At 46.4% G+C, this 14,640-nt stretch overlaps 1 protein-coding gene across 2 annotated transcripts in view; it reads left to right on the plus strand.

The window, feature by feature from the left end:
• rell1 (RELT like 1) overlaps nt 1-14,640 on the plus strand; it is a 105,974-nt gene that overhangs the window by 66,629 nt on the left and 24,705 nt on the right. For both annotated transcript variants that reach the window (XM_038791431.1, XM_038791432.1), the window contains exon 4: nt 934-979. In XM_038791431.1, coding sequence (XP_038647359.1) covers nt 934-979 — 46 coding nt within the window. The remainder of the gene's footprint in view (nt 1-933; nt 980-14,640) is intronic.

The following is a 14,640-nucleotide window of genomic DNA, read 5'->3' on the forward strand; positions in this document are numbered from 1 at the left end:
AGTGAGCTGCAGCTGAAGTTAAACAAGGAGCTGTCCTGTTGATCTCTGCAATCCAAAGACTATCTCTGGATCATCTGGTGAATTCAGAATTATAAACATTCTCAATCGTGAATGTGAACCTAATGTGCTCCTATTTAAAGGTCTGTTCAGTCTTCTGGATGTTAAAAGGAAAGCGTACGCATTACTTAGTGTTGTATTCTTTGGTGGTTTTCTTTGAATTAATGGTTGCTAAGATATTCACTGTTTGTTTTAAAAAGGTTAACTTGAGTTCATAGAATAAACATTGTTTTGTTTTTAAAAATACTGGTCCATTTCTGCTGTACCATACCTGTAGAGTGAGCCGTATGCTCCCCATACCACAATCCATTAAAAGTTGTGGGTCAGGTGAACTCCACGATTCTCTAAATCCTGACCCATAACACTGGCATTCACATCAAAACATTGGATCTATGATTACATCTGCGAGTACACCCTATATCACGAACAGCACTCCTCAGGCTTACACGTTCAATTAAAAATGTGCCGAGACCAGAGGTTCTTGTCCGTTTTGCACAGTAATGGACACGAGCACAAATAATTTTATTGTGACCAGCACAAATTCAGGGCCAGTACATTTTGAGCTAGGAGACACTTAAAGAATTTGCAAGTCTGGTATTGTAGATTTTAGTTTCAAGCTGGAACTTATTTTAAGGAATTACCACTTATTTCTCTATATATCCTTCCCTCTTATATCTTCTTCTTTAATCTTTGTTTTAATTTTTATTTATTAGGAATGTGTTCAGTTTCAAACTAAACTTTATCATTTGAATTCACAGCGTGAATTGGATTGAGAGAAAATGTAGATTCAATGGGTCTGAATTGTAATGCATTTTAAAGTTTCATGCAGCCATAATCCAGTTTGGAACTAAAATGTCTATTTTTCCATCTTTTCAGCTAATGCTGAAGCATTACATGCTATGTTAGACCATGGTGTAGAAAGGTAAGATTGACTTTGACGATTTATTAACCATGCTCATTTAAATCTTACAAATGTTTGTGAGATAATTATATGTTGTATTACAAATTTTGAAGTTGTTTGAAATGTGACATGTGGTAAAATCAAATACATAGTTTGTAAATATCTGAGAAACCAAATGCAATTCCTTCTCAAAATTTGGAAACCTGGCCAGTTAGCAATAATTTCTGGAATGTAAGGATGTTGGCGGGAGCAGACATTGGGCATTTATTACCTTACCCTAAAAATACTACGACAGGGCAATAGTCGTCTAGTAACTCGCAACCAGATATGGCACCCCTGTCCATGAAACAGGGAGCATACTGTCCATATGTAAAAATCTTTCTGTCATGATGATTATTTAATTTGATTCCCTCTGTAGAATTGTGTTAATGAAGCATTTAATGCTGTTTGAGTTCTACTTGTTTTAGCATTTGCTTTGAGATTCCTGCATGTGTTTGATAATACACTTTAGAACATAGAACATTACAGCGCAGTACGGGCCCTTCGGCCCTCGATGTTACGCCGACCCGTGAAACCATCTGAAGCCAATCTGACCTACACTATTCCATTTTCATCCATATGTCTATCCAGTGACCACTTAAATGCCCTTAAATTTGGTGAGTCTACTACTGTTGCAGGTAGGGCGTTCCACAACCCTACTACTATCTGAGTAAAGAAACTGCCTCTGACATCTGTCCTATATCTACCACCCCTCAATTTAAAGCTATGTCCCCTCGTGTTGGTCATCACCATCCGGTGAAAAAGACTCTCACTGTCCACCCTATCTAACCCTCTGACTATCTTATATGTCTCTATTAAGTCACCTCTCAGCCTTCTCCTCTCTAACGAAAACAACCTCAAGTCCCTGAGCCTTTCCTCGTAAGACCTTCCCTCCATACCAGGCAACATCCTAGTAAATCTCCTCTGAACCCTTTCCAAAGCTTCCACATCCTTCCTATAATGTGGTGACCAGAACTGCACGCAGTACTCCAGGTGCGGCCGCACCAGAGTTATGTACAGCTGCAGCATGACCTCGTGGCTCCGAAACTCAATCCCCTACTGATAAAGGCTAGCACACCATATGCCTTCTTAACAGCCCTATTAACCTGGGTGGCAACTTTCAGGGATTTATGTACCTGGATGCCGAGATCTCTCTGTTCATCTACACTACCAAGAATCTTGCATTAGCCCAGTACTCAGCATTCCTGTTACTCCTTCCAAAGTGATCCACCTCACACTTTTCCGCATTAACTCCATCTGCCACCTCTCAGCCCAGCTCTGCAGCTTATCTATGTCCCTCTGTAACCTATAACATCCTTCAGCACTATCCACAACTCCACCGACCTTCGTGTCATCTGCAAATTTACTAACCCATCCTTCTACACCCTCTTCCAGGTCATTTACAAAAATGACAAACAGCAGTGGCCCCAAAACAGATCCTTGCGGTACACCACTAATAACTGAACTCCAGGATGAACATTTGCCATCAACCACCACCCTCTGTCTTCTTTCAGCTAGCCAATTACTGATCCAAACCGCTAAATCACCTTCAATCCCATACTTGCGTATTTTCTGCAATAGCCTACCGTGGGGAACCTTATCAAATGCCTTACTGAAATCCATATACACCACATCAACCGCTTTACCCTCATCCACCTGTTTGGTCACTTTCTCAAAAAAACTCAATAAGGTTTGTGAGACATGACCTACCCTTCACAAAACTGTGTTGAGTATCGCTAATCAACTTGTTCTTTTCAAGATGATTATAAACCCTATCTCTTATAACCTTTTCCAACATTTTACCCACAACCGAAGTAAGGCTCACAGGTCTATAATTACCAGGGTTGTCTCTACTCTCCTTCTTGAACAAGGGGACAACATTTGCTATCCTCCAGTCTTCCGGCACTATTCCTGTCGACAAAGACGACATAAAGATCAAGGACGAAGGCTCTGCAATCTCCTCCCTGGCTTCCCAGAGAATCCTAGGATAAATCCCATCTGGCCCAGGGGACTTATCTATTTTTTACACTTTCCAAAATTGCTAACACCTCCTCCTTGTGAACCTCCATCCTATCTAGCCTGGTCGACTGTACCTGAGTATTCTCCTCGACAACATTGTCTTTCTCCAGTGTAAACACTGACGAAAAATATCTATTTAATGCTTCCCCTATCTCCTCTGATTCCACACACAACTTTCCACTACTATCCTTGATTGGCCCTAATCTTACTCTAGTCATTCTTTTGTTCCTGATATACCTATAGAAAGCCTTAGGGTTTTCCTTGATCCTATCCGCCAACGACTTTTTGTGTCCTCTCCTCGCTCTTCTTAACTCTCCCTTTAGGTCCTTCCTGGCTAACTTGTAACTCTCAAGTGTCCGCATGAAAGGAGATTGTTCTTCAACTGAACTGTTTGCCCTTATAACAGAACTTGGATCTGGATGGCTGGGCGTGTCCCAAGTGGTCACTGGCCCTGTTGTTTACGTGTCCCCTGAACAAGGAATGGCGCTGAAATGTCTGGGACTGTCCCGGTTGCTCGAGTACCAGTCCTTTGTCTTGGTGAAGATGGGCCATCAAATGCTAATCGGCCCCATTGAAATGCTAATTGGACAGAGTTTCAATACTGTCTGGACGTTTTGCTGACAAATATGCATTTCAGGCTCTGAGCCTGCCTGAGTCTTGGCTTGTCCATTTTACCCGCCAGACTTTGCGAGTTTCTCAGTACCTAGTTGGAAGTGGCCATCCCAGATGGCTACAAAAGGGTGCAGAGGAGATTTATCAGGATGTTGCCTGGGCTGGAGAGTTTTAGCTATGATGAGAGATGGGATAGACTGGGGTTGTTTTCCTTGGAGCAGAGAGACTGAGGGGGTACGTGATTGAGATGTGATTGAGATGTATAAAATTATGAGCATGGATAGAGTAGACAGAAAGAAACTTTTCCCCTAGGTGGAGGGATCAATGACCAAAGACTTAAGGTAAGGGGCAGGAGGTTTAGAATGGATGTGAGGAAATTCATTTTCAAAGGATGGTGGGAGTCTGGAACTCGCTGATGAAAGGGTGGTGGAGGCAGAGACCTTCATAACATTTAAGAAGTATTTAGATGTGCACATGCAATGCCAATGCAATGGGCGAAGTGCTGGAAAATGAGATTAGAACAGTTAGGTGGTTATATTTCACTGGTGCAGACGCGATGGGCCAAAGGGCCTTTTCTGTGCTGTAGACCCCTATGACTCTATCCTCACTGGGAGGTGTCGACTAGATGGCTTTTTTTCTTTTTGACCGTTTGTACAATGGTTTGAAAAATAATCTTCGATATTGAGCTTATGGGCTTGATTCATTGACAGCGTTGTGCCTGACGTGGATCTATGCGAATAACGGGACAGGGCAAAATCAAGATTCGCGCTGGCCGCGATTCACCCCACCTGTTCCTGATGGCAAGAATATTATTAACCCTCATTTGCATTAATTTCAACTCATTAACGAGATTGAAGTCGGATGCAGCGGCCTCCGGTAAGTTGCCCAAGCGGCATTTAGTACTCTCGTCTTAAAAACGGGAAGCTGGTACAATGGCTACTAAGGGGAAGTGAGGAGGTGAGTAGCCATTTCCATTTTCCGGCATGCAGCTCAAGGACACAAGTGGGGTTGGGTTTGGTCAGAGAGCTGAAGCATTTCAGATCTATGATTTCTCCCCTGGGTTGGGAGGATGCTTTTCGTCTGTGAGGCCTGCAACCATATTTAAACATTGCAGACCCATAACAGGAGCAACCTCGGCTTCAGCCTGCCTGACCTAACAAACTCTTCCAGGACAGAGCCTTGATGTGACTTCTATCCTGAAATTCAATTTCACTCCCTTTGACTGTGAGCAGCCTCTTACTTCACAGCTGAAGACTATTTCAAATGAGGAATTAGCATTGTTCGTAGTGAAACCACTTCACACTCCTCAATTCAACGTGTCATGTCTCAGATGACGATTAGTGCATTGCATGTCTAGCAAACTTTGATGCCTGAACAGTATGCCTGTACTCTACGAGTGTCAGCACCATAGAGCAGCTGGCAATAATCAAACACGAAAGAGCAGGCTTCACTACTGTGGATTTTCTCGCGACCAAAGGGTAAGTATATGGATGAGCGGAGGGCAGCTAAGCACGGGGTCTCCCTAATGTTTCTGGTAGAAATCTGGGGTCTCGGGGCCCCAGGCCCCTAGGGGTCATGGTGTGGCCGGGGTGCGTGTACCTGGGGTGAGTGTGCAGAGCAAGGTTTGCCAGCACAACTGGCCCACTGGATGGCATTCTGAGAGAAGGCAGGACACATACTGCTGGTGGGCGAGACTTTAGGGATTTGAGGGTTCTGGGATGGAAGCCCTAACTGATTGTTCGTCTCTCTCTTCCAGTTCCTTTGAGATAAACCAATATTTGCTGGTGTGGATCCTGCGGGGGCTACCTTGCATTGCTTGTGGCAGCCAAGGCAGGCAGCTGCCAGAGACAACAGTAATGCCAACACAGGCTGGAGGTGGTACCTCGTGTGCAAGAGGCTGCTGCACACTCAGAAGACTCAGCCACCCATTAGGCCCATTGTGTATAGGCGTCATTGGTCATTAAATGAGCTGACGGACACCATGTGCCGCAGAAGACTAGGTCTCAGCAGAGAAACAGTGCAGCACCTGTGCCACGTCCTCTTGGACCTGGAATCCTGTGGAGAGGGAGAACACCCACTCCAGGTGTCAGTGAAGCTCCCTGCAGCCCTGAATTTCCATGCCATGGGGTCATTGCAGGGCTCGAAAGGGACCTATGTGGCATATTGTAATATTCTGTCCTCTTGTGCATCTGGGGGGGTTATGGATGCTCTGCCTTTTATCACATTTGAGGTGGACCATACCACGAAGATGCCCGGATTTGCTGCCATCGCTTGGATGCTGCAGGCCCAGGGGGTGATTGATGGCACGTATGTCATCCTGTGAGCATCAGTTACATCCTGTGGCATTCTAATCCCTGGTGTCTTTAAGGACCACCCTGAGATGACTGGTTGGCTCGTGGGAGAAGAGGGATGCCCGCTGAGGTCATGGCTGATGGCGCTGGTGTGGAGGCCTGAGACTGAGGCGGAGCCCTATAATGCGGCCCACATTGCCACCCGTGCTGTCATTGAGTGGTGTATTGGCCTGCTGAAAATGCGGTTCTGATGCCTGGACCGCTCTGGCAGTGCCCTGGAGGACATCCCACAAAGGGTCTCCTGTTTTGTGGTGGGTTGCTGTGCCCTCTTCAAACTGGCATAGCAGCCAGCCAACATGCTGGACGAGGAGCAGGAGCAGGCGGAACGATATGCGGCCTTGTTTGAGGAGGAGGCGGTCCAGGAGGGGCAGGAGGGCGAACCCGAGGAGGAGATGGAGGACAGGTGGCGGCAAAGGTCCGATATGTATGGAGGACCAGGGAGGCCCCCATCCTTTCCAGATTCTCCTGGGACGAGGCTGTGCGTCAACTTACTGGCGTCACTGTGCCACCCTGTTCTGCTTGATGCCCTTGAGATGCCCCAGTGTCAGGAGGGGGGGTTTAGGAAGAACTGGAAACCGCCGTTGTGTCCTTGGTGGCAGGCTCCAGGTTGACCTCCTGTGCTTCCTCCTCTCTGATGGTGCCCGGGGGACTCGATGGGACAGAGGGGCAGCTGGAATGAGCGCCATTTGAGTCATCTGCCACTACCAGTCCTGGAGGCTCGCCGTTGTTTGTATCATGGTGTCAATGCCCTCAGCAATGCTCCTCTGTTACTGGGCCTGCATCTGCAATGTCCACCTGTGTCTGGAACCTGTCGAGGCTCTTAGCCGTGGTCGTCACAGGCTGAGCCATGCCTTGTACATCACCATTTAGGGTGTGCTCCAGGCTTTTCACTGCGGTCACCACCCTAGCAGTGTTGACCCCTGTGTCACGTATTGTCAGCACCATCTCCTGTGCGTACAGCCTTTGGGACTCCTCCGATCAGCCTCACAGTTGCTGGACTGTTGCTGACACCCACTTCTGAATCTCACACCTGTGTCCTATCATCTGCATCAGCTCTGGGAGAACCTTGTCCAGAGGCTCGGCATCTGGCTTGGGCCCAACCTTGTCCTGAGATCCAGCAAATCTCCCAACTGCTGACTCCCTTCGATGTTCCTGTCTTCACCTGATTTGCATCAGCAACTGTGTGGTGCTTGCCAGATTATGCCCCAGAACGTTGTCCATTAATGTCGCCCACCGAGACGTGTGTCTCTGCACTGTTGGAATGTACGGGTGATAGCTGTGGTCTCCTTTGGCTCTCCTCCTCGGTAGTCTCTTGGGTGTCTGGTGTTTTGGGGGGATAATTCCAGCATTTCTTTGTTTGGTTCAGATTCTGTTCCATCCATACATAAGGAAAGGTGAGTGAGTTGGGAGTTTTTATGTTTACTCTTGCAATTACTCTCTCCATGATGATCTATGAGATTTTTACACATTTTCATCTTTGTTGACGGGATCTCAACATCACATATTTGTGGAACGTGGAGACCTTCTGCTTAACTTTTGGACCATTCATTAAAAAATTTGATGGGATGATATCTTTTTACTGGGATCAAATCTGTAACTTGTAATCGGTTCTGTTCCCTCTGTATGGGGAAATTAATCTGCTCGTGGGCAGAAGCCCATCCTGATCCTAAACTGCCCTACCACTGCAGACTGCTTAAATCCGGTGGTTGGCTACATTAGAATGACACATATATTTATCTCTGATCAGACTAAGCAGCTAAAACTTGGGACCAGATTAGTATCTACCCACTTGATCCTTCCCTTTTTAATTGATTAACCCGATGCTACTTTAATTGCATAATTGTGACATGGTCTATAAGAGAGGGCAAAGAAAACCATAGCCTGGCAGCTAGTGTAGGATAAGTATTAATGGTGCCCTGAAAGAGTGAATGGAGAAATGAGTCATCATTGTATTATTTGTTTAAAAATTATTCATTTATTCATGGGTCTGGGCGTCACTGCAAGCCTAGCAATTATTATTCATTTTTAGTTGCCCATCAGAAGCCGATCATTGGTTTAGGAGGTGCTGTCAAGTGGTCTTGGTAAGCTGCAGCAGTACAGCATGTAGATCAATGGTAAGCACTCTGTCCTTTACACTAATGGTGGAGGGAGTGGGTGTTTGAGGTGGTGGATGGGGTGCTATTTTATCCAACTGCTTTGTTCTGGAATCTATTGACTGTTGTTGGCAACCAACTCATTCAGCCAAGTAGTGAGTATTCCATCACACACCTGACTTTTGAAGGTGACAGTTCTTTGGGAGTCGAGAGCTGAGTCACTCGCCTCAGGATTCCCAACTAATGAATTGCTTTTGGAGCCACAGTATTTTTATTTTTTTTATTCGTTCATGGGATGTGGATATCACTGGCAAGGTCATTACTTCTTGCCTATCCCTAATTGCACCAGAAGATGCTTTGAATGAATTTCTGGAGCCAGCATGGGGAAAGTATTTCCAAGGTACTTTTAGGCACCAAGTTTCAAGTTTGTGCCCCATCAATGACGTAAGTATGGTGGTATATCGGGCAACATGGTAGCATGGTGGTTAGCACAATTGCTTCACAGCTCCAGGGTCCCAGGTTCGATTCCCGGCTTGGGTCGCTGTCTGTGTGGAGTCTACACGTTCTCCCTGTGTGTGCGTGGGTTTCCTCCAGGTGCTCTAGTTTCCTCCCACAGTCCAAAGATGTGCAGGTTAGGTGGATTGGCCATGCTAAATTGCCCTTAGTGTCCAAAATTGCCCTTCGCGTTGGGTGGGGTGACTGGATTGTGGGGATGGGGGGGGGTGCAGACTCGATGGGCCGAATGGCCTCCTTCTGCACTGTAAATTCTATGATTCTTACGATATCTGCAAATGGGGTGGTGTACGACTTAGAGGGGAACTTGCAGGTTGTGTCTGTGAGCTTGTTCTTCTAGGCTCTAAAGGTTGTAGATATTGGTGGTAAGTTATTGCACTGCTTCTTGTAGTTGGTACACCTTGTGGCCACTGTGCCTTTTGATACAAGCATTAAATAGATGCCCATAGATCATACAGTGCAGAAGGAGGCCATTTGGCCTATCGAGTCTGCATCTATCCACTTAAGCCCTCACTTCAACCCTACCGCATCATCCAACAGCACTCCATCACCTCCTTTAGCCCTCATGTCTCTTCCAGTGCCTGCCTCTGCCCCATACAGCATCTCATAAAAGGCATGGAGCACCTCATTTATTCTCTCTGAATCCGATACCACATCCAGCATGGTAGGCCAGCATGCGCTTGCCTTCTCCCCATACTCGTGTTGCACCACCCGCACCCTACACAGCTGACCCATCGCCCTTCCCAATATCATCCGGTCAAACTGTCTCTGCAACCTCTTTCTTTCCACCAACCACTCCTTCATCGGGGCCACAGAGTACCTCTATTCCACCACAACTCTCTCGTCCAACAATCGCCAATGCTTCTCGTCCAGCAATCGCCAATACTCCACCCTCCCAATCCTATCCTTTTGGGCCTTGAAGGAAATAATTTCTCCCTGGAGCACCACCTTCTAGACCTCCCAAAACTTGGTTGCCAATACCTCCCCTTTCTGATTAAGTAACATAATTCTTCATCGCCACTGTTACCTTCCCACACAACTCCTTGATGGCCAAAAGCCTCGAATCCAACCTCCACCCCGGCCTCTGCTTCTGACCTGAACAAAGTCTCACACTTCGATTGTGGGGGACGTGGTTCTAAATCACTATTCCCTCTCATTCCTCACCTTCCACCCTCATCAGCACTGCCCAACCCACCACAAAAAAGTAAATCCAGGACTATACCCTGTACACATGCGAGGTGAAAGAGTACATGTACCCTTTCCTCTGGGTGCCCAAACTCCATGGATTCACCATCCCTGTCTTCTCCATAAACTCTCCCAGCTCTCACGTCATACTTGGAGCTCAACATATTCCCCCACCACACAATTAAAATCGCCTCCCCCTCCTGAAATCCAAATCCGGTATCACCTCTAATAGCGTCTTCTTGTTAAACAGTATGGCGTTCATTCCCCCCCCTCCCAACTTCGAGTCAAACCCGAGTGGAACAATTGTCCCACCCACCCCTTCCTCAACCTAACCAAATCTTTCACTCCCCGGAGGTGGGTCTCCTGCAGGAGAATCACCTCTGCCCTCAGGCTTTTCAAGTGTGCGAACACTTGGGGCTGTTTTACCAGCCCATTTAATTTAAAGACATTCCATGTCATGAAACTCAGCGGAGGCTTCCGCCTCTCCTAGAGTCCATCACATCACCCGTAGGCACTGCCCCCCCCCCCATCCCCACTCTGAATTGGGCCCTCCCAAGGTGGCATCCGCCCCATCCATGACCAAACTCACCCTCCATAACTGCCATGTCATCTCCTCCTGACTGCAACTCCCCCCCCCCCCCCCCCACTTCACTTCTGCTCACCAGCATTACTTGCTAGTGTGGTGACACCGACCTGCGCTTTCTCTCCCCCCCCCCCCCCCCCCCCCCAAAAAACCATTGCTTCCCTCCAGGCCTCTTCCCTGCCCCGCCACTCCTGTACCTGCACCTGACCCAATCACCCAAAAATGGCCCCCATACAGAGCATTCTTGAGCCGCCCCACGAAGACCCCTCATGACTGCACAGAGTAAAACCAACAGAGTGCAATACAATTAAACACTATGCCCTCAACACCAAAGGGACCCTCCAGAAAAAGCAGCAATTTTACTTCAATTCAAAAATACAAAAAAGGCTGGTGCAATCACCCCCATAATAACCTTTCCCAATGGGCAAACCGAAACAGATAACAAAATTCAACAGAGACCAAACTGCCACCCATGTTCGCATTCAGCCCTCCCCAAGCTTACGTTCCTTAATAAAGTAATTTGTCTCTGCCAGTATCCCAAAGTAATATTCCCAGCTCACGAAACTGACCAAAAGTCTGTCTGGGTACAGCACCCCAAACCGAATCTGCTGCCGGTACAGCACAGACTTGGCCTTGTTGAACTTTGCCCGTCTCTTGGCCAGCTCTACCCCAATGTCCTGATAAATCTGGATTTGGTTTCCTTCCCAATCACAATCCTGCTGCATCCTGGCCCACCTCAGAATCTTTGACTTATCCTGGAACTTGTGCATGTGCCTAATCGCCACCTGCGGCAGCTCCTCCGCTCTTGGCCTCTGACTCAGGGCCCTATGGGCCCTGATCCACTTCCAGGGTCTTGTCCAGCACCTTCTCGTCTACCAACCTGGCCAGTGTCCTCGTGACATAGCCCGTTGAACTTGTTCCCTCCACTCTCTCCGGTAGGCCCACGATCCTCAGATTTTGCCGCCTGGACCTATTTTCCTAGTTCTCCACTTTTGCTCACAGTATCTTGTGCATCTCCCCAGGATTGGCATCTCCGCTTCCAGCGTCACAATCCGGTCATTCTAATCAGACACCACATTCTCCATCTCCTGGATCACCGTCCCCTGCACATCCAGGCTCTTCTCTACCCATTCCAAATCTCGCGAAGAGATGTCTTTACCCCTCAATTGCCTTTGACCAGTAGTTTGCATTTCTTTACACTGCTGCCAAAATTAATCCGCAATGAAGCTCATCAACCGCTCTATTGACAGCTTTCCAGTCGCTGACGACCCTTTCCCCTCTGCCAGTGTTGCAATTGATTCTGCACCACGAGCCTCCTCCAACTCCCTGTCTTCTGTCGAGTTTGGTAACCTGAAGACATGCCCATCCAGGGGAGAACCAATCCCCCTCCACTCTCCGCACAACATTTCTGCTGCAATTCCCCAAAGTTCTGGTAAAAGGGGCCAAAACAAATGCCTTCAAATAAGAGCCACCCTGTGTGCGACCATTCACTCCATGGCTGCCACCGAAGTGCTATTCATCAATCTTACCCGCACTTGCTCTATAGCCTTCACATCATTGCTAAAGTATGATGGCTAGAATTGGACACCAGCTGAGGCCTATGTAGTGGTTTATCAGTTTTGCTTACAATTTGTATCACACCTCCAATTACCTCGTCCATTCACTCACTCATTTTTTTCTCCCACATTGCACTTCCATGATGAAGCACTTTTGGATATTTATCTATTTTTAAGGTCTCTATAAATGCAACCTGTTAAGGCTGAAATGACTGGGTTCATCTACTTTATGCTGAAGCTGATGATGAATGTTTGAAATAAGCCACAATGAGACAAAATACCCGAAGAATAGTAATTACCATTACAGACAATTGGATGCTATGAAAAAAATCAAGCTTGAAATTAATTTGCTGTACCCTCCATTTGCATTCTTTAAATTTCACTACAATGTTCATAGAGTAAGAACAGTTAGTTGTAGCTTTGCTTATTTATCACAGTCTTGTGCTCATATTCTTGGAATCAATCATGCATGATTTTGAGAATTAACAAATATACTGCAAGTGGGAAAGAAATAGAAATATCCCAGCTTATCAAAGACTAAGTTTTTTCAAAAAGGCAATTTATTCCAAACACTTGTAACGACAGAAAAATATACACTCCATAAATCACAGTCCATGGTTTGTACAATTTTTCCCTTTTTATCCCCCCCTCCCAACAATTCCTCAAATGGCATCATGAACAACTCAAAGCCCTCTGCTGACACGCTCAAGTCGAACTTGGTTTTCTCCAACCGGAGAAAGTTGTCTAAATCCCCCAGCCAGGCTGCCACCCCAGGTGGCGTATCCGACCTCCAATTTAACAGGATCCTTCATCGGTCAATTAGAGAGGCAAAGGCCACAACATCGGCCCCTTTCCCCTCCAGAAGCTCCGGCACTTCCGATACACTTTGTCAAAGAGTCATCGGACTCGAAACGTTAGCTCTTTTCTCTCCCTACAGATGCTGCCAGACTTGCTGAGATTTTCCAGCATTTTCCTTTTCGTTTCAGATTCCAGCATCCGCAGTAATTTGCTTCTATCCAGGTCCTTTGCCTTTTTCGCAATCAGGATAATGGACGCCTGTGTCAGTGTCTCTGGCAACTCCCGCTTCTCCACCGCTTCACTAAGCATCCCCAACAGGTGAGGTGACAACTCTGCCACAAACACCTAAAAAACTGTTGGAAAGCCGTCCGGCCCTGGGGCCTTCATCGGCTGCATTCTCCTGATACTGCTCATTACTTCCCTCAGCCCTAGCAGCTCCTCTGCCTGCTTCCTCTTTTCCTCCAACTCTGGGAACTTCAACTCATCCAAGAACCATCCCAGATTCCCCTCCTATCTGCCCTGCTTGGTGTACTTCTCACAATACCCCCTAAACACCTTGTTTATCTTCCCCGTTTCTGACACCATCTCCCCATTCTCTGCCTGCATCCTTAGAATTTCCCTAACTGCCTCCTGCCGGAACTATTCTTGTTCTTCCCTCCTCTTCCTACCCCTGTAGTCTAAAACAAGTTAATCTCCCCTCGAACCACTGCCTTCAACGCCTCCCAGAATGTGGCTGCCGACACCTCCACTCCCTGATTAAGCTCCACCTAATGTCCTATCGTCAGTCTCCCCTTTTCACAAATTATTTGCCAAGAGTCATTCAGACTCCAAACATTCACTCCATTCATTCTCCACAAATGCTGTAAGACCTGCTGAGATTGTCCAGCATTTTCAGTTTTTGTTTTAGATTCCAACATCTGCAGTAATTTGCTTTTTTCTATCCTTTCACCAACTTTGTAATAATTTGGCCACTGCTTTACTACTTTATTCATCTCTCCACGGGACTAATTTAAATTCAGCCTGATTCTCTCTTGTATTATCAAGCTGGCATCTTACTTTTTTAACTCTTCCTTTGCCATCTATGAAGTTCTGGTTTTGGTTGCCCACTCTTTTTCCCCTTGTCAGAGCTTCAACCCAGACTGTACCCACACCATCTCCTCATTAAAGATCACCCATTTCTGCCTGCTATTCTTTGGCTCCAATTTTCCTGGGCCAGACCCCTTTTGTTGAAATTAATTCTCCTCCAGTTAAGCATTTTAATTATTGATTGCCGGTTGTTCCTTGTCTTATGATGCAATGATTACTACCCATGAGATCATTGCCCAATGTGACATTCTCCACTTAATTCCGATGACTACATCCAGCAACGCCTCCACTCTTACTGGGCAATAAACATAACAATTACGAACGTTCTCTTGAACACACTTGAGAAGTTGTTCCTCCTTTCTGGCTTTAACACAGCTTCCTTCAATATTAGGATAGTTAAAGTCACCATTGACACTACCCTAAAGTTCATGCAATTCTTATTAAGTTCCCAGCCAATCTGCCCCTCTACCTCCTTCCCACTGAGGCTCATAAAATATCCCTGTAGAGTGTTAGATCTTCTATTGTTTCTGAACTCCAACCAAATAGATTCTGTATTTGGTTCTCCAAGGTCGTTCTCTTTCTAGCATCATAATATTTTCCTATCGAAACTGCTGCCCCTTCTTTTTTCTACCCTATATTTTGAATACCTTGTAATCAATTGAGCATCCAATTCTCCACTTTTTAAATCTGGTATCTGTTGATGCCACAACATCATATCCTCACATGGTATGTGTGCCAGCAGCTTACTAACGTATCAACCATTGTACACTTCATAGTGTACAATGTGCAGTCCAAACCAAATGTTGTTCTCTTTGTAGTTTCTTTGATCCATCGAATCTGTATTATT

This window comes from Scyliorhinus canicula, chromosome 3 (assembly GCF_902713615.1).
Source record: "Scyliorhinus canicula chromosome 3, sScyCan1.1, whole genome shotgun sequence".
NCBI classification, from domain to species: Eukaryota; Metazoa; Chordata; class Chondrichthyes; order Carcharhiniformes; family Scyliorhinidae; genus Scyliorhinus; species Scyliorhinus canicula.